This window comes from Sciurus vulgaris (genome assembly GCF_902686455.1).
Source record: "Sciurus vulgaris genome assembly, chromosome: 11".
NCBI lineage: Eukaryota > Metazoa > Chordata > Mammalia > Rodentia > Sciuridae > Sciurus > Sciurus vulgaris.
The window spans coordinates 124,661,637-124,682,447 of record NC_136472.1 but is presented as its reverse complement, the minus strand read 5'-3'; the positions used below and the strand labels follow the sequence as shown (position 1 = coordinate 124,682,447).

Sequence of the window (20,811 nt, the reverse complement as noted above, 5' to 3'; positions counted from 1 at the left end):
ATGGTTAAAAGCCTCAGGGTTTAATCTCTGGTACCAAAGTGTGTGGGAAATAACTTAGAGGAGGAAAAATTTGTTTGGGGCTCGTGGTTTCAGAGGTTCGATCCACGGTCCGCTGGCTCCATTGCTTTGAGCCTGAGGTAAGGTAGACCATCATGACAGAAAGGCCTGATGGAGGAAAGCTGCTCAGCTCATGACAGTCAGGAAGCAGAAAGAGGAAGGGAGGTACCAGGGGCAGAATACAAACCCCAAAGGCATGTCCATAGTCACCTACCTCAGCCACACCCAACCTGCCTATAGTTACTGCCCAGTACAGTAGTCCTTTCAAATTATTAACCCATCAAATGGATTAATCCACTGATTAGATTACAGCTCTCATAATCTGATCATTCACCTCTGAACATTCCTGCATTATCCCAGGGGACAATTTATATCCAGCAATGTATGTCCTCCTCTCTATTTTCTCGCCTCCCACATCCTTTGACCCACTCTAAAAGAGTCACCCTGCCCACATTCTTGCAACGGTTCTTTCTAAGGAGCATTGTTTAGTCCTGTCACACTCAACTTCTTAGCAACATATGACACTTCCCTCAACACCCTTGAGGTGCCCCCACCTCAGTCTTTGATGGTCCCACATGCCAGGCCCTATTGCCTTGTCAGCTACCTTCATGGCTATTCTATGAAGGTTTTTTCCAAACTGAACATATTCTCTTGGATGAATCACGAGTACTTCATATCTGGCATAGAAAAAAATGGAACTTGTTCTTTTCCAAGCCTGAATCCAGTATTTTCTGTCTTATTAAAAGTTTTTAGCATCTGCTCTCATTTCAATTCTTATTGTCCCCAAAGGTCCGTGTGTTAAAGGCTTGGTTCCCAGCATGGCACTATGAGTTGGTAGAACTTCTGAGAGGCAGGGCCTAGTGGGAGGTCTTCCAGTCATTGCGGATTGAAGGTCTTCCAGTCATGTGAACAACATCTCATTGTTGATGAGATCCCAGCCTCTTCCTTTTCCTTTTCTCCCCATGCTCATTGGCCATGACGTAAACAGTTTGGTTCTGTCACATACCCCTGTCATGGGTGCGCTGCTTCACCACAGGACCAAGAGCAATGGCACTAACTAATCATGGACTGAAATCTCCAAAACTCTGAGCTAAAATGAAGCTTTTCTCTTCATAAGCTGATCCATCTTAGATATTTTTTTTTACAGTAATGGAAAATTGACTAACATACTATCCATTCAGTTATCCGGGTCCAAATCAAGGGAGTCAATCTTGATGTTTCTTATTTCCTCATCTCTCATTCCTCGACTACTCCTTTCAAATTTACTTCTGTGTTAGTCAACTTCTTTTGCTGCTGTGACTAAAAGACCCAACCAACACAATTGTAGCGGAGGAAAAGATTTTTGGAGACTCGTAGTTTCAGAGGTCTCGATTCATAGACAGCAGGTTCCACTGCTCGAGGCTCGAGGTGACGCAAGACATCCTGGTGGAAGAGTATGGTGGAGAGAAGCAGCTCACACGATGATCAGAAAGCAGAGAGAGAGGGAGAGAGATCTCCACTTGTCGAATACAAATACGTACCCTAAAGCCATGACCCCAATGTCCCACCTCCTCCAGCCACAACCCACCTGCCTCCAGTTACCAGTCAGTCAATCCCATCAGGAGATTAATTCACTGATTGGGTTAAGGGTCTCACAACCCAACCATTTCCCCTCTGAACTCTCTCGCATTGTCTCACATGTGAACTTTTGGGGAACACCTCACATCCAAATCATAAATGTTACCTGAAACTTCCTTCCTTCTGTATCTACTGGTTATTTCTGCTCTCTTGGTCCAAGCTGCTAGCATCTCCTCCCTGGATCCACACCTTGCTCCATTCCAACTTCCCTGCATAACAGGGAAGAAGCTGGGCAGGTAGGAGAGAGGTATCCACCTTCCCTTACTCATGCCATTTTACTCTCCATCCCACAGTCAGATTGGTCTTTTTCAAGTCTCACTGCAGTTTTCCCACTTAGAACCTGCCCATAACTCTCTTTGCTACAACCAGCTTCAGCTCAGAATTCCCAACATGGCCTGGAGGGTTGAATGGCCTGGCTCCAGAGAGCCTCGCCAGACCTGCCCTGTGTGACCTTCACCGTCACACCTGGCACTCTGGCAACATCCCAACCTCCTTTCATCTTCCTGTGCAAGCTGACCTCTAAGCCCAGGGCCTTTTTCTTCTAGACCTTTATCTAATTCATTCCTGCTCATCCTTCAGAGCTCAAACCCAATGCCATTTCCTTAAAGAATCAGTCAGGAAGTGCCCATTCTGTTCTGTTATATATTCCCTCATGGTACTCTGTTCAGCGTGGACCTCAAAATGCTAACTCAACACTAATTGCAGAATGACCTTTTGGGTGCCTCCCCCAGCCCTCAGAATGAGAACTGCAGCCCATCTGCTGTCACTTCTGTGTTCTAGAATGTGTCCTGCACACTCTGGGCCCTCGGTGACTCCCCAAAAGGTTCTGGCCCTTCTCTGTTGCCAATGTCTCCCTTGAAACCACAAATCTGGTCATTGCAATTTCTCACTTCAAAATCTTGGGAGACTTCAAATTATTCACTGTTCCTCTTGTCAATCTTTTCCACTTGGATGAAGAGGGCCCCACGGAGGTCATACAAAGCAGCTGGTGTCAAGAATGAGGATTTTCTGAAGTTTCACATTCTGTTTTAAAAATTCACGAGCTGTTTACGTTCTAGTCTATAATACCAACTAGCGAAAAAAAAAATGCCTCTCCACAAAACTCTACAAGGATAACAGGTGCTTCCCAGCATTGTCTCTTAGTCAGTGTCAGTCACTGGCATACCATTATGGCTTCAGTGCACACCTGGAAGTGTAAGTAACCAAGTCGAGAAGTGTAGGTTTGATGTCACAAATGGCAGATGCTGTCAATGGTCCGGGCCCCATTGCAGTGGGTAGGTTCCGCTCCTGAAAACAAGTTCCTACCTCCAGCCCTTGCCTTTCTCTGATCGTCTGCCTAAGGGCTTTTCTTCAGTGCAGTAAGAGATTGCTCAGATAGGGCTACCTCCTTGAAATGCTGGGAACTTACAGTCCCTAGGGCAAAAAAGTTGGGAAAACCAATATGGGAAAAGAATTGGTGATAAATATCCCACCTGCCTTTGGTTGAGCAATTCTGCATCACACTTGAAAGGATGCCCAGCGGGACAGACTTCATTTGTTCACATTCGACAGCGCAACCTGTATTGACTCTTTCGCCTTTCCTTATCTATTCCTCTCTACATTTCCTACCTGTGTGTTCTGGGATTGCCACCTGAAGAAACTATCGATTTGTACCCAAGGCCTATTTTCAGTCTCTGACTTTGGGAGACATTGAACCACAAAAGAACCTGAAGTAGACATAGAAAACAGCGGCTGAGCATGAAGTTCTTCAATGGAATTAAGTGCTGGGTGAGCAGTGAGCTACTTTTCCATCACTGTGACAAAATATCTGAGATAATCAACTTGAAAGGAAGGAAAGGTTTATTTTGGTTCACAGTTTCAGAGGTTTAAGTCCATGGTCATCAGTTAGCCCTGTTGTTTTTGGGCCTGTAGTGAGGCAGAATATCACAGCAGGGAATACTTGGTGTAGGTGAGCTACTCACCTCAAGGTAACCAAGAAGGAGGGAGATTGAGGGGTGGGGAGAGGCAGAGAGAGGGACCAGAGTTCCAATATTCCTTTCAAGGACACAATCCAAGTGACCTAATTTCCTCCCATTAGGTCCATCCTCCTACAGGTTCCAACATTTCTCAGTAGTGCCACAGGCTGGAGACCAAGCCTTGAACATAGGGGCCTTTAGGGAACATTCAAGCTCCAAACTATAGCTAGGCGTGGTGGCACACACCGGTAATCCCAGAAGCTCTGGAGGCTGCCGCAGGAGGATTTCAAGTTCACAACCAACTTCAGCAATTAAGTGAGACCTTAGGCAACTTAGTGAGACCCTGTCTCTTAAAGAAAAAAATTTTAAAAGGGCTGGGGATGTGGTTAAATGGTTAAGTGCCCCTGGATTCAATCCCTGGTACAAAACAAAAAACAAAAAACAGATTAAAACTGCAGCAGGTGGAAAACCCACTTTGCAGGTGGTAAGCAGGGTAGTAAGAGGTACTGACACTGAGTATGTGCTGGCTTGAGAAGAGATACAAATGTAGAGGACTGCAGCAACTCAGGCAACAACTCTAGCATGTAAAAGGTATGGAGGAGGGGGATGACAATGACTGTGGAGGTGGCTGGTTTTGTTCGCCACACTAGGAATATTGACAATGGAGAATGGTGGGTCCAAGCCCACCAACTCTCAATTCAGGGCATGACTTGGAGCAGCAGGTCTGCATGGCAGTATTAAAAGAGAATCTCCTCTCCTACTTCCAGGCTGGAGTTGATTATAAGGGTGGAGTTACCACAGCCTCTGCAAATTCCCCATGCTAAATTTCAAGCCCTGATGGAGAAGGATAGAACCCTAAGACTTAGCATGACTATTAAGGTGGGTCCTCCAGGAAGACTATGTGAAGACATAGTTAGACACCCTAGAGATATATAGCGGATAATGTCTGTGAACAAAGAGGGGAAACTAAGCAGCAATGGGTAGAGGGAAGCTTCAGTCATTATGCAATCTGACATTGATGAAAGGGGAGAGAGGAGGAAGTTGGGCCAGATAGGAAGATCCTTAGACTGCAGGCAACTCAGAAATCTCTCAGTGATCCCAGTGGTGGCTCTAACGCAAGACTGATCTTATAGGAGGCCACCACACCTGGGCCTCATCTAGGCACTCCTGCAAAAAAGCCTATGGACTTGCTTTCAAGGAACCTCCAGCTGGAAGCTATCAGTTAACTTCATTTCTTGGGACTGGTTCTGTCATGGTAGGAGAATATTACAGAGGTGGTTAGGTATGTGGCATTAGGTTACCAAGCAAGCTGTTGATCCATGGATTGATTCCAAGTTATCTGCTCCAGGACACACTTCCATAATCACTGACCTATGTAGTAGTGAAGTAATATTGCTGTTAGATATGATGAGTGAACACTGCAGGACAGGGTTTTTGCTAATAGTAAAGTTAGGATGTTCTTGAAGTTTTGGCTGTGCCTGGGATTGGGTCAAAAGTCAGAAGAGTCAAGACTGACTCCTGAAGGGGATGAGAACCACAAGAAATGACAATTTCATAGTTGAGTTATTCAGGTTTTCATTATTCTGACCCAATATCTGACAAGAACAGCTTACATGGGCTGGGGTTGTTGCTCAGTGGTAGAGCACTTGCCTGGCATGTGTGAGGCACTGGGTTCAATCCTCAGCACCACATAAATAAATAAAATAAAGGTATTATGTCCATCCACAACTAAAAAAGATATTAAAAAAAAAACAGCTTAGAGGAGGAAGGATTTGTTTTGACTAACAGTTTTAGAGGATACATCCATGGAGGGCTGGCTCTGAGAGAGAGAGAGAGAGAGAGAGAGAGAGAGAGAGAGAGAGAGAGCAGAATGGACTGGGGAGAAGACAAACCCTTGCAGGGCATGCCTCAGTGACCTACTTCCTCCAACTACGTCCCACCTCCTAGTAGTCCACTTAACTGTCAATGGATTAATCTACTAAATGGCTTAGTCCACTGATGAGGTCAGATCCCCAGGATTCAATGATTGAAAACCCAACCTCTGGGGATCAGGCTTTCAACAAATGAGATTTGGGAGGGACATTCCAAATCCAAACATCTATAGTGAGCAAACTGAGGCCATCTGCAAAGGGGGAAATACAGAGCTCTGTGAGCTCAAGGTGGTCTTTCCAAATTCCACTGGCTCACACCAATGGCCCTGATTAATTCCAAGAACCTGGGAACCCAGTGCTGTTGCAGCCCCACGTCATTTCCCCTAATTTGAAGACAGTGTGCTCCCAGAGCCTGTTACTGTATTGTTCCTGCCCACCCTCTTTTAGGACAGAGCTGAGTTTTACTTCTGAGGCCACATCCTATTGTGGCTGTTGGCTGGGCTGCCCCTTCTGTGTGATAAGGCAGGGCACCCCTGCCATGGTCCCCAGATGGTGGCAGTTGAGCAAACAAGGTGAAGTTCTGAGCATAACTGGCCTCATGCTGGCTTCTGACTATAAGGGTTAGGTTGCATTTTTACCCTGGGTATTTTAAAAATGAAGCAGTCCTCACCCACCTAACATGCACATATACTGCCAAGAAGATAAGAGTAGACCAGCATTTCTCACACTATAGTCTCCAGATTATCAACACCAGAAAGACATAAGATGTGCTTTTAAAAAGCATGCGCCTGGGCCCACATCAGACTGACTGGGTTGGATTCTTGAAGACTGGGTCTGGTCATCTGCATTCAGTATGTTCTCCAAGTAACTCTCACACTTACTGGAATATGATTATAGCTAGGTGAGGAGACTCTGAATGTCAGCACCAAAAGGATACTAAAGGATCATCTAGTTAAATGCCTCCATTTTATAGACAAAGGAACAGAGTGCTTGATATGTAGTATGACCTCTCTGAACTCATGTTTCTTGATTACTAGTCCCCTGAATATGACAGAATCTTCTGAGTTATTAACATGCTTATGTATTGGTTAACTTTTCATATCATTTCCCCCAACACAGGGACAGCCAAAGAACCTAAACTATTATGATTACTCCCTTCAGGCTATCACATGGGCCGAATAAAGTGGGCATGGGTCCTAGATTTAGCAAATTAAAATATAAAACTCCTAGTTCAATTCAAATTTCAGATAAACAATAGAAAACATTTTAGTATAAGTATATTCCAAATACTGTGTGGGATATACTGATTGATTTTGTAAGCTTTTTTGCTGCTATGACTAAAGAACCCGAGAAGAACAATTGTAGAGGAGAAAAGGTTAATTCAGGGCTCATAGTTTCAGAAGTCTAAATCCATAGAAGTTCAGCTCCATTCCTCGGGGCTCGAGGTGAGGTAGAATATCATGGCGGAAGAATGTGGCAGAGGAAGCAGCTTGCATGGTGATCAGGAAGCAGAGATACAAAATATAAACCACATAGCCATGTGCCGAAAGAACCACTTCCTCCAACCGCTCTCCGCCACTTTAACTACCCCTCAGTTAACCCCATTAGGGATTAATTTTCTGAGAAAGTTAAGGCTATACCCCAATCATTTCTCCTCCAATCCTTGCATTGTCTCACACGTGAGCTTTTTGGGGAGACCTCACATCCAAACCATAACACTTATGGTATAAAATTATTCATTATTTATATGCAATTTAAGTTCACGAGGAATTCTTTATTTTTATTTATTAAATCTGGCAATCTTAGTTGGAGGAAGTTAGTATTCCTTTTAATGCCATGAGAGGGGTTTGACCATCTCCCCCCAGGACTGTCCTTATGACTGTCTGTGGAAGGTGTCTAAGTCAACTTAGGATGCTATAACAGAATACCATAAACTATGTGGTTCAAAAACCAAATATTTATTTCTCTCAGTTCTGCAGACTGGTAAGTCCAAGACTAAGGGGTGCCAAAAGACCTTGTGTCTGGCGAGGGCTAGCTTCCTAGTTTGCACATGGCTATCTTCTTGTATCTTTGTATCAAGGGGAGAGGAAAAGGAGCTGGTGGAGTGGGAAGTGGTTATCTAAACAACCAAGTCCAAACATCATGTCAAATTCACTCTCTTGCTTCCCACTCTCCTGGGGAAGGGGTTCAGATGTGCAGGGCTGCTGGCTGTCTGCAGAGCCTGTTCAACAATTAAGATATAATACTGGTCTGCTCAGTGTGCATGTCTGCCAGGCTTGCAACAGTCTGGGGGCTGAGGTCATTGTTTTGCTCCATGACCATGGCAAACAATTTTCTGGGGGCTGTTCTGCTTTAGAATAATTTATTATAGCCTTCTATTGTGGCTAATTTCCATGTGTTCCCTTATACTTGAGGAGTGTATTCATCACTGTAAAGTAGCTGTCCAATTCATGGGCTGAGTGCCCACTTAAGTAGAAAGAGAACTCTTTTCTAAAGGCCCCTGTTGATCCCACTCCCAGTGAAATCTGAAACTAACCCCAACTCTTGACATCACAAACTAAAGGGGAAGGGGGCCTACTTATTTTTCTAGAAAGAATGCTTCTGGTCTCTCATCTATCCTGTGTCCAGGAGTAATAGGGAAGCTGAGTGTGTTAGTTGAGATGGGCCCTCAGTCCCTGCACCCTGCACACTGAGTGTCAAGTGTGACTGGCTTCTGTAGCAAAATGTCCACCATAAAACCTTCAGTGAGGACCTGGGTAGACCAGTGCATGGTACATGCTCAGCAAATGATGGCAGAATATATGAATGACCAAAAGGCCAGGGCATGCTGGGAAGGAGGAAGGAGGAGAAGGAAGAAGCATACTAGTAGGGGGCTCTCCCAATCAGGGGAGCCTTCTGCTTGGAGGAACAGCTGAAAGCCCAAGGCCATCAGGGCAGGAGATATCTGACTTGCCTGGGCCAAGAAGTTCTTAGAAAATCAGTCACAACGGGGGAAACACTGACATGGAGAAGTTAAGGAGAGACAAACAAGACCAAAAAAGAGGGGAAATGGCCAGGGGCATCTTTATTTGTGGCTAGTTAATAGGGAGAGCAAACCTGTGGGACAGGAGGTGGAGAGAGAAACTGCCCCTCTCCACACATGGTCCCCAAGTTAAAGGGGAGAGAAGTTCATATTTGTCACGAAAGAGCACTGCATGAGATCTTTCCCTTGAGCTCAGTCAGCTCTTTGGCATTTCACGAAGTAGTTTGCACTGTTCTTCAGCATAGAAAGAGACTCAGGATGATTCTGAGCCTGTTGGACTGAAAGGTTTTTCTTCTTCCAAGATGGACTGGACACTCAAGTGCAGATGAAAAATCTTCCTGCTCCACACCTGGGTGGTGTTTGAAGCTAAAGGTGATGTGTTAACACAGCATGGGAAGTTTGTGTTGGGTACATTGTTTGCTATTTCTGGCTGATTGAAAATGAGTAAGGTAAGGGTACTTGTGATCAACTTAAAGGTCAGCAAGGAGAAGTGAGGTAGAGAATTATAAATTAAAGATCTCTGTGACTCTTGGAGGATGGTGTGTGTCTTTGTGTCAATGTCGTAAACATGGGAGTGAAAATGTTACCATCTGTTGTACCCGTCTGTGAAGCTCACAGAAGGTTTTGCCACCAAAACCATAACCACAACTGCCCTAGTTTTCATGAGGAGGGCAGGATGATGAGTGACGGGCTCTATAGACGTGAAGAGCACTGCTTTATGAGCTAGAAAGGTCATCTTTTAGCAAATAAAATGAATGAAGTGGAACTATTTGAGACATTTCATTGAAACTCCAACCAAAGTAGCTATGGCTTGTCTTCTGGAATGAGCCCTTCTAGTTCTAGTAAATATAAATTACAGGGAACGGGACAGTGATATAGGAATCAAATTTTACATTAACTATTAATAATCAAGTTCTCTTCCCAGGGCTAACTTCCTAAATTTTCCTTCTCCAGATCTCATATTGCAAATGGAGCCAGTGGTTTCATTTGATATACCTTGGTGCCCACCAGCTATTTCCTAGGATTCAACTGTCTTTTATACAGTTGAAATGGAAATGCAAATCTGTAAGAAGAATATGGAAATTCACTCTTTTAAGCTAGCTACATGTCAGACATTACAATAGAAACCTAGGAGGTGACATGGAGTTTAAAAGGGATGCTTCAGAAATGAAAATAAGGCTTTTGAATGGGCAGCGGAAATCAAGAGAAATTGCAAAGGTAGCATGTAAAAAGAACTAATTAGGAGAAAAAGTCAGAACAGCCTAGATGATCTGACATGCTGGAAGAGAGAAACCTCAGCTGTATTCCGAGTGGGGTGGGGGTTGGGGGCCAAGACAGTTCTCTTGTGTGGCTGACCTAGGAACCAGAAGGGTCCTAGAAGCAGTGGTTGTGTTTGGTTGGTGCCTTGGGGGGTGGGGGGTGAAGGGTTCTTTCTAGTTTATCATCCTGAAAAATGCTAGAAGGTGATGGTTCTGTAGAGGTCCTCTTCTGATTCCCCTACAGACTCATCCTCCTCTCCAGCTGAACCACGGAATTAGGGAGTTCCTTGAGGGTCCATCCTAGCCCAACTCCTATCTATTCTCTACTTTCTTGTAGGACAATCTCATTCCAACTCAACTTCAATTCCAACTTATGTGTCAATGACTCTCAAACGTGCCTCTCCCCATTCTCATCCTTGGAGGTCTAGATGTGTACATTTGAAAACTTACTTTTGAATGTCCTCAAATGCAAACATGCAAATTCAGGGGTTTTATTTGAAACCAAGCTCATGCTACTCTCCCCACCCCAACTAGGTTCGGTGAATGACCAGTACCCACTGGATTCTGCAGGCGAGAGTGCCTGGGCATCCTCCCTAAGACCCTATCTCCTGGGATCTGCTCATTACTTCTCTTACATTTTCTCAAATCCACTGGCATCTCTTTACCTCCACTGACTTTTTAGTCCAAATTACCATTTCTTGACCCTTCCAATTCATTTTCCATAATCAACCAGAGTAATTATTGTAAAACAATGAAAATCTTTCAGTGGTGTTCCATTGCTTTTAAGATGAACATCAAAATCTGCATGATGCTGGGCATGGTGGTGCACACCTGTAATCCCAGCAGCTGAGGCTGAGGCAGAGGCAGGAGGATCGCAAGTTCAAAGCCAGCCTCAGCAAAAGCAAGGTGCTAAGCAACTCAGTGAGACCCTGTCTCTAAATAAAATACAAAATACGGCTGGGGATGTGGCTCAGTGACTGAGTGCCCTGGAGTTCAATTCCCTATACACCCCCACCAAAAATAGTTCTGCACGGTGCCATGACAACTCCTGGTGGCCTAGACTGTGGTCCTCCAGTGGTCTCCCAACCCTTTCCCTTTGGTCCATCCTTCCATTCCAGCCACGCCCCCACCTGTGCTCCAGCCACACCCTCTCTAGAGCATCATTCTCCTAAGCAAATGGGACCCTTTCTCCAAGTTTTTCAGGCACCTGGAGGGCTGTCTTCACCCCATCAGCCCTATTCCTTCAGATCTCAGTTCAAACACCATTTCTCCAGCCCAGATAAGATCCCTACTATATACTTTATATGCTTTCATTGCAGTGTGTATAATTCCATTCACAGGGCTGGTCAAAGGTTCAGCCAACACTGTGTATTCACTTTGTGCCAATCTCTTCAGGTTTCCTTGATGGATTATCAGGTCTCTTCTGCTCATGGTTGAGACTCCCATCCCAGCCACGGTGGCTGGACTTTATTCCTTGCCCCCCGGGGCCTGGGTACTACAGCAAGGTTGCTCAGTGGTGGTCTGCCAATGTGAGGACTGGACTCCCCTGTTGCTGCAGAAATCCCCTCTGTGTGTCAGTTGGGAAATGCCGCCACTGTGGTGGCCACCTGTAGACAGTGGCTAAGAGAGGGCAGAGGGAGGCCTGCAGGCAGCAGGCTCATGACAGCTCTCTCTCTCTCCAGGTCTGTGGATTAATGAGCACTATTCCTTTTTTTTTTTTTTTTTTTTTTGGTTTGTTTTTTTTCCACTTGGAGTATGCAAAAGTCCTGGAAACTGTGTTCAGAATTGTAACAAAAGAAAGAGGAACTCCTAGATACAATCTCCACCTATGCTTTTGCAGAGGCACTCAGTATGCACTCTCAGAAGACTCAGAATGGTTTCCACACATGGGGACCTCTGTGTACAGTGTAGACCAGGATGACTGAGGGAACACAGGACTGGTTATCACCAGTCAAAAGCAGCTCCTGAGAGATTACAGTGTAGACCATGGCATTTTGTACTATGAAAGTGGCAGCAGTAGGGCAGGTGGAAGTTTTGTCTGGAATCAACCCTGTCTTTTGATAGCACATTTAAAATGTGCCAATCATTAATACTGATTGCAGGGAGAATCATCAATTTTGGAAACTAAACCTGCATGCTGACTCTTTTTTTTCAAAAATTATTCAGGAAGGTTTTCATTAATTTTTACCTGGCTCCTTCCTCTAATGACCAACAAAATAAGCATTTGTCCTTATCTATAAAACAATGATGTTCTAAACAAACAAAACAATTAGTCAATGAAATGAATCAAAGCAATCTGTGTGGAACCTTCCATGGAGCTTGGTTACAGGCTCCCAAGGGCAAGGATAGCATCTTTTTATTTTGTTTTATTTTATTTTTCTGGATCCTGGTAAGATACTCTGAACACAGAAACAGCTCAGTGGTTATCTGCCCAATAAGCCTGTGAGTTGAAGTTTAGTCTAGCCTGGATGGATGGCCTAGAAAGGCTTTGGAGAGTCCACTTGTAAAGGACCATCCACCAGGTTCTTCCATACTGAAAAGGGTTTTGTTTGTTTGTTCGCTGGGCTTTGACTTTTAAAAAGAAACAATCTTATTTTCATACACAGAGAGTGAGTTAAACCTGGCCAGGGGCTGGTGTGCTGGAGGGGTCCTTTGGGGGAAAACCTAACAGGCAAAGAAAAATTATGCATGGAAGGTAGACGGAGCAGGAAGGCAGAGGGCAGCCAACAGGGATCTGTGACTGACATTGGGAAGAGTGATCTTGAAGGGGAGGGGCAGGAGAGGCGGAGAGCTGGATTTCACTGAGCATTACACGGAGCCAACCAGCTTTCCAGATGTTGCACATATGTCACACAGAGTAGCCGTCCTTTGCAGAAGGAGATTTCCCTTTGAAAGTGAACACTTCAAGGTCCTTAGAAAGAGATTTGTTTTTTTCTCTTTCAGATGCTGTTATTCTAAATGGGTGTGGAAGTAGCTGTCAAGGTCAAGGCCATGTAGCTGAAGGACTTCTCCATGTTCTTAAGTAGGCTTTAGCTTCAGGGAGCCTGTTCTGCAGATTCAAGTGGGAAGCGATGTAAGTAGACATGGCCCATGGCCGGTGGCACTTGAAGAGGTCCTTGAACCACCTGATCAGCATCTATGCATCTGGGGTGTTCAAAAAATACTTAGGATGAATTTATGCAGCATAGCTTGGAAATACCCCTGAGTTGACCACTTGGAAATATTTAAAAAGTATTTAGAATTGTCAGTGATATTGAGATCTTAAAGGACAGGGTTGAGTACAACTAAACTGAGCAACATAGAAAGTACCCCATATGACCGATGACCTGGGACCCCAGGAGAAGGAATGGGCCTTGCACCTGAGCCCATAACATCTCAGAGTGGGTCACTCTCTGGAAAAACCCCTTCCATCACTGTCCACTGTACTTCGGGATGAAATCCAAACCCTGCTCTGAGACTCCAGCCATGGTTAAGTCTTTTTCCTCCTTCTTTCCTTCCCCCCAAGTCTGCAGCATCCCTGGGATTTTTTCAGTTTGCAGATACACCCTGATTCTTCCACCTCGGGACTTCTATATACACACTGCTCCCTCTCTGCCCAGAATCACTAGCCCTGGCCACTTTGCCCAGTGAGGACACTCCTCCTCATATTTCAAGTCCTGTCATGCCCCTGAGAGGGCTGGCCCTTGCTGTGTGTCCTGTTCTTCTTGAGTTTACTTCCCTGTGTCTTTCATAGCCTTTATTGCAAACGACAATTCTCTTACTTGCTTTTCTGTCTCTGTCTCTCCCTGCTCCCCATCAGACAGTAATTTCCATTGAGGCAAGAGATTATAGCAACTATGCTAGGAATATGAATATCCCCCCAAATTCATATGTTGAAACCAAACCCCTAATGTGATGAGGTGGGGGACTTTGAGAAGTGATTAGGTGAGATTAGTGTTCTCATAACAGAGACCTGAGGGACATTGTTTGTTCCTTCTGCCACACCAAGACATGAAGTTAGCATCTGTGAGGAACTGGCCCTTGCTAGACACTGCATCTGTTGGTGCCTTGGTCTTGGACTTCTTAGCTATAAGAGTGGAGAGCAATAAATTTCTGCTGTTTATAGATTACCCAGTCTGAGGTATTTTGCTATAGCAACTCGAGTGGACTAAGTCCTAATCACTACTGAATCTACAGTATATACTCCTGTTTCTGGAACATAATAGGTACTCATTAAATATTTGTTAAATGGTGATATGTGTGGGAAAACTGAAGCAATGAGAAGTCAGAGATACTTTGGACATTTTGTGGAACTGGCCGTCTTCCCTTCCCTTCCCATCCCATTTCTTGCCTCCGATTCTCTATTGGGTGCTGGGGATTGGACCCAGGGCCCTGCACATGCTAAGCACAAGCACTACCACTGAGCTACAACTCCAGCGGGTCCTCTGTTTTCTGATGTATGGTTTTCAACCTCCACCACAATGGATACCTGGCAGAGCTCCACTGGGCCCAGAGGAAATGGTAGGATGGACGACTACTGGACTAAAGCCCAGGTTCTTCTGTGGTTTGAGATTCTGGGAGACAGAAACAGCTCCTCTCAGAATTCCATCCTTATATACAAAAAGGATACGAGGACCCCCAAGGATGGGGCAAGTTGGTGTGGAGTATTCCGCCAGTGCAGCTCTTGATTGAGAATGACCCAGGGAGCTACAGGAGCCAGTTCTCATCCTTCCATGCAGTCAGTTCAGCAACTGCTTGCCCTTCTTTCCCAGCTGTCCCCGTGGACCAGAGCCAGTGGGTTCCCCTTTGTGAGGGTAACAGATGGTGGGTGAATTCCTGAATGGACATGGTTGCTCCCTTCTCCAGGTGATGAAAGGAAACATTACTGCCTCCAAGGCTCAAGTCACACAGGGCTGGCTGCAGTCTCTTCCACGAGCGTGTTTATTTTAAGAGGCAATTTGGATTGTAACGGTGGCATCAGGCGAGTGCACACAGAGGGATCCTAAATGCACATACATGTCAACTGCTTTCTCACTATTAGCAACCTCATCCCACTCGGCCCTGGCTCTCCTCTACTTAGCTGTTGCCACTTGATAGAAGAATGAAGTTCAAAGCGCATGCTAAGGCGCCCAGATTCTCAGTCATTTCTCCCCTGGGATTTAGGTTGTTTGCCTTTGCCAAGGGAGCCAAGGTTATTTGAATAGCAGCTTCTGAGTAAAAGTAAATAGTCCCTTGCGGGGAAAAATCTCTAATTCCAAAACTGCTTCCTAGGCATTTATTTATTACAAACAAGTCAATGTGCCTTATCGCTGGATTCTAAGAGTGTCTACAGAGACATCTGTGGTGAGGACATCAGTGCTGGCCTTCTGATTGGCAAAATCAGAGTGGATCTTCTGGGTTTGGATACATTTTCTGAGAGTAATGTTCTGAGTTTTGCTTTTTATTAGGTATGTGTGTCTAGTTTTCCTTCCCTAAACTGCAATGCTTGACTGTTAAAGTGTCCATTTGGGGATTCCTTCCCCACTCCTCCCTGACATGATATGTCTCCATTCTGAGTTTCTGACCCTGAATAGCATTTGCAGTGCAATCCCCAGGCAAGGCACACCCCCACAGGAAGACAGCCAGGTCAGCCACTCCCAGAGCTTCCTGCCTGTCCGTGTGTCTTGTGCTTTCTGTCACCTCCAAGAAGGCAGTTAAACCCTCAGTGTCACCTGGTACATTTTCCCCCTTCTGCTGACTGAGAGGCTGTGCACCTGCTGTTAGCCTGGTCACCCGAGCTGATGGCTTCTGGCTGGTTACTATGGTGGGGTAGATGTGGAAGACAGAACCAGACTGGTCCCCACCCCACCGCAATATTGCTTCCCCTGCTAAATCAAAGCCTGGAGGACTGCTTTATTTTTCCAGGGTAGACTCAGTAAGGTGCCTCCTAATAACAAATTTGTCCATCTGAACTTTTTAATATGGCCAGTGGATGACTGGAGTCAAAGAAAAACCCACAGTCAAACCTCTGCCAATGATATTTTCAGCAGAAAACTTCAGTCTTCACTTGAGGTGTCCTGAAATCCTTTGTCAACATTAACTATCATATCTTCCTGTGGCCTCTTCCCAGAGTTTGGCAATATCAATCATTTTGCCAACTTTTGCCATGAATTTAGACCATTAGTCTAGGGGCTCCCTAAAGTGGATATTTTGAAGTTACTCATTACATAGGAAATGAGGATTATGGACATTTAACATTAAATAACAGGTTAAAGTTATTTGGGAGCAGAAGGGATGACCTAGTGCATGCACCTATACTGCTTGCATTGTCTGCATTCGCTGCCATCTTGAACGGTGTTTTCCTACACAGGATAAGGCTAACACCTGAGGCAGGAGTCTCAATCCAGGTCTGTCCTTCCTACCTTTGCCCATATATGCATTTTAATGCCAGTCCAGATGTTGACACTCCAGTTTTAGATGAACAAAAACAAGAAGAGCAAGTTTACTCAAACTGGCAATCCATTTGGATGGGAAATCTGTGGCCATCTATTTTAAAGGAGAGAGAGTTCAAAGAGGTCAAACCCTCTTTATTGGGCAAATTGGGAGCAGTGTCATGGTTCCCCACGCCCCCACAAGAAGATTGGCAAATCCTACACAATGGGGAAAAACAGACAAACAAACAAACAAACAAACAAAACATACTTGGCAGCAGTTTAAGGAGATGTCATTAGTAAAAACTAAGCCAAGCAGAGTAAGTGACTTTTCCCTGAAAGCAATTCTTCCTCGTCTAATCTCTTTTCACAGCTCATTAGTTCTCTGGGAATCAGAAAAAGGTGCTTCCTAATTATCTTGCCACAGGAGAACTGAGGTGGCAGATGGAAGTCAGAGTGCTATAGCATGGCACAAATGTCTTGATGCCACTGGGGGGTGGGGCTCTCCTTCCTGCTGTGGCTGGAGCCCAGTGAGTGGCCATAGACATGGAGTATTTATACAGGTTGATGGTCCTTTCACATTCATTTGGGCGATGCTGGAACCACGGCCCTGATTCTCCTCTGTGGCCTTAAGCAAACCCCTTGGTAACAAGGAGCCACTGAGACCTCTGTAAGTTGTAAGTGTTTTGAGAATCAAGTATCTAGTGCCACTACTGTGAACATAATGGGTGCTCATGTCAGTACACACACAAAGAAGTTTCCAGAGCACAGTTTTATGAGACAATGGCAATTTTTGCTTTTTTTTTTTTTTTTTTTAATCAATAGGAGCACTTTAAGTTCCTGTGGTTCTCCCCTTACACAAGAGACACATGGTTGAGGCCTGCTGGAAGGCAGGCCATAGAATAAGAACAGAGGACAAAGGTGCCCAGTTGTTATGGAAAACAAGCAGAGAAGGTGCTCCCCAGCCAGACAGGGGTTGTTCTCCTTCTCAATCATAGTTAACCAGGATCTCAAAGCAACAGAAGGAAATGGTGAAAGCAGGCTCTCGGGTTGTTCAGATGGTCAGAGAGGATAGGCAATGTCCTTTCTCCCCTAGACCAGAAACAGAATCGTGTGGACAAAGGTATCAATACCTAGAAGGTGTAAGACTGGTAGAGAGAGAAGAACCAGTGAGAACTTACGCTCTTCAGAGATTCTCTCTTCCAGAGGATATTTTTAGAAAGGAAGGACATGGAAATTAAGGCAGGAAGTCAGTTCCCTAAATGTTCAGGGTTAAGTTATCATTTTGAGATTTTGGAGATTCTGTGGGAATTGCCAGATGCCACATCTCAAAGCCTGGTTCAGGTCTCTGTGGTCCGTCAGTAATGACATGGGCTCAGAGCCAAGCAAAAGTACCAGGACTTACAAGTGGGTTGTAAAGCAGGAGCAGTGATTTGGAAGTGACCCAATGAAACACTGACCATCATTGGACCTTTGCGTAGAATAAGTTCATATTTATTTAAGAACTTCCAGAAAATGTTTTGAAGAACTTTCCAAACTTCAGTTAGGATATCTGGTCACCAAGAAGGGGACTTCCTTGGGATATGAAGTTCGTTCTTCTTACATTTAGGTTGCCATGAGGGAAATGAGAATTTGCACGTTAGAATTAGTATTTTACGAATCCCAATGCACATTGGCTCTCATCTATCAGGGAGCTTTAGAATAGGATTGCTCTTCAACAGACTCTAGCTTCGAGATTTTCTAGCTTTGAGAGGTTTGACTTGGCTCTGGTTCATGGAGATTACTGGCACAATTAGAGAACCCCAGAGAGAGGCATTAATAGCCAGTTGGGGGATGTTTCAGAATTGTAAATGGAGGCAGGAGCCAGGCCACTGTCTAGCCATGTGACCCACTTCCCTGTGGCTTCCTTGCCTGTCAACCTCATTGTGGGTTGTAATCTGGGGGTACTGACAGGTTCTGACTAAGACAGACTTAAATATCTGGCAAAGGGGTGTGGAAGTAGTCCTGCTGGACTAGCCAAGCTGGAATCTGGCTAGCCAGGGTGAGTGCCAGCCTCCACCAGAGAGTCCAGCTGCAGCTCCCTCCACCCCAGATATCCAATCTTGGCAACTGGCTCCCTGACTTGGACTCCTGATTGTATTCAGCTCCCCGACTGGGGTTCTGTTGGCAGCTTCCCTTTCCTTTTCCCTGAGAAGGGGATCCCAACTCTTTTCCCCGTCCCTGAAAGATTTATTTTACCACAAAAGGATTCCAGGAACCACAACCCAACCTCCTATCTCTGGTTATAAGGTTCCTGCTTTCCTGCTGCTATGCTGGTCCACTGCTCAAGATCCAGTCCCAATGCCAAGCTGAGTGTGGGTAGCCCATGCGATGTGGTTCCTGTCCAGTCCACCTCTCTCCTCTTTTCACCAGCCTCAGGACCTAGGAAATCAGCATAAGGGACATGGGCATGAGATCTACAAGCTGTCCCCTTGTTTTACCTTAACTTCTGCCTCACTGTGAAGGTGCCTTAGTTCTGAAACAGGAAAATGCTTCCATTCTCATGGACCAGTTGAGAGCTGTGAAGGTCATGGGAGAATGCTGCAGAATTCTGAGCCTGGGACCGTGTGAACTCCCTTTCCAATTAATCTCTGTCCTATCTTTCTCAGCATGTGCTTGGTTGGCCTAATAATTTGTAGTCTGTCCTCCAGACTGGAAGAGAAAATCTCTGAAGTTGTCGATTTTAAGGTTCTTCTCTGCTTCTTTTTTCTTAACATTCATCTACTTCTCCAGTTCTCCTAACACCTTCCTCTCCTCCTCTTCCCAGGGTGGGAGGAGGCAGCCTGCTCATTCCCCTCCCCTAGGCTTCGTAACTGCCCAGCCACCCTATTAGAGCCCAGCCTGTAGCAGTGAGTCGAGGGGCTTCTCAGCACTAGCTTGAGACTTTTTTGCTGGACTTGACAGCAAAGCTGCCTCTCTACAGTCACCTGTCACTTTTGCTTCACATCCTGTTATTCACCTTGATCGCCCAAGGTGTGATGAACCCTAAGGTCAGTGTCTGGGCAACAATGGGGCAGATGCTTATTTAAAATTTTCATTGTTTTTCTATCTCTCTTTTCTTTTCCTTTCTGACTCCCTTTTTTGAGGGGTTAAAGCTTTCTCTCAGAATCACATCACAGGCTCACTACAGTGAGGGTTAGAAGCACTTTGCAACTCTTGGGCCCTATAGTCCTATAGAAACCCCAGAAGCTGGAGTTCTTCCTTGGGTGGAAGGTGCAGGGCATAGCATGACTGTGAATGGGTCAGGCAGTTGTGATGCCAACTGTGCTTGTGCTCAGAGATGCTGCAGCCCAGAGCCGTTCTAATCAGCTTGGTTATCCAGTAGGCTGCAGCGGACACGCAGAGCACAGTGGAGGAAAACTCATGCACTTGGCAGACAATAACAGAGATGAGCAAGGGACTTGAACTCTGTAGCTCTTAATAAATGGCTATTGGCCTCATAGGCCTTAACCCACCAGAGACCTGTGAACTTATCCCCAGACTGGAGGTTTGAGCTTCCATCAGGCAGAATCTCTCCTTCCTGAATCCACGGCAAGCCTCAGGGTGGTAGAAATGAGGGGCAGGGCTGATAGCCCTCTCTAGGTGTCAGCCCCTGGAGGGGGCTCTGAAAGCCAAGAGGGATGTGCCTGGGGACCAGTTGGCAGAGAGAGAACAGATGCCATTCTGTAACTTTCACGGTGGGGAAACCCATTTTGGCTTGGCCCTTAGCACTGACTGAAGCCATGAGAGAAAGAAGCAGCACTGTCCGTGGGGCCTAGGCAGGAGGCCTTGTGTGGGGAGATGTGAGACCTGGAAACACTGTTCCTCCCACAGAGCCTTGGCAGCTAAGCTCCCCAACAGCATATTCAGCTAGTTCTATCTGCCCTCCAGGGCTCCGTAGCATCTGTGCACTATGAAAGCTGGTGAAGGGGGAGTTTATGGGGACAGTACAGCCCTTACATGGAGTCCCTGGTCTCCTGGGACCCACTCAGCCCATCAGGCTTGCTCTCTTGTTCCTGCTCAGCCTCCGCATCCTGCTCTGTCTCAGCACAGCACCCCACCAGGGGAGGACTGGGGAGGTACTGGAGGAGCCGGCCTTCCCGTTTCATTTCTGCCAGCTCTTTGGCACAGCAGCTGGGTGTGTTGGTCTCATAGGTGTCATGGAAGGTGTTGTAGTCCACCTCATAGAAGCCCTTTTCCAAAGTGAGGACCGGTGTGAATCGGTGGCCCCAGAGTACCTCTGTGTCCATGTAAGAGCTTCGTGCTTGGCAAGTCATGCCTGGGGAAACAGAAGCCGTACACATTAAGATGTGAGAAGTCATTGATCCACTGATCCACCAATCCATCCAATCCATTCATCTCTGTCCCTCCAATCATTCATGAAGCATTTCTTATACATCTGCCATGTGATCAACACATAGAGGTGTAAAGCTCCATAAGTCATAGTCCTTGTCCCAGAGGAACTCAAGATATGGTAGGTACAAAATATTAGAAATGAACATGTGGGGCTGGGGAAATAGCTCAGTTGGTAGAGTGCTTGCCTTTCAAGCACAGGCCCTGGGTTCAACTCCCAGCACCACCAAAATTAAAAAAAAAAAAAAAGAACACTGAATATTTGGGGCT

At 45.6% G+C, this 20,811-nt stretch overlaps 1 protein-coding gene across 5 annotated transcripts in view; it reads right to left on the bottom strand.

The window, feature by feature from the left end:
• KCNJ5 (potassium inwardly rectifying channel subfamily J member 5) overlaps positions 1-20,811 on the bottom strand; it is a gene marked incomplete at its 5' end in the record, with an annotated part of 310,228 nt that overhangs the window by 265,802 nt on the left and 23,615 nt on the right. For 3 of the 5 annotated variants that reach the window (XM_079104137.1, XM_079104136.1, XM_079104135.1), the window contains one exon: positions 19,339-20,467. The exons of 1 other annotated variant lie outside the window; for it this stretch is intronic. In XM_079104137.1, coding sequence (XP_078960263.1) covers positions 20,145-20,467 — 323 coding nt within the window. In that variant the 3' untranslated portion in view covers positions 19,339-20,144. Of the gene's footprint in view, positions 1-19,338; positions 20,468-20,811 lie in introns of those variants that run through there. One more of the 5 variants, XR_013757763.1, reaches the window with a different exon arrangement.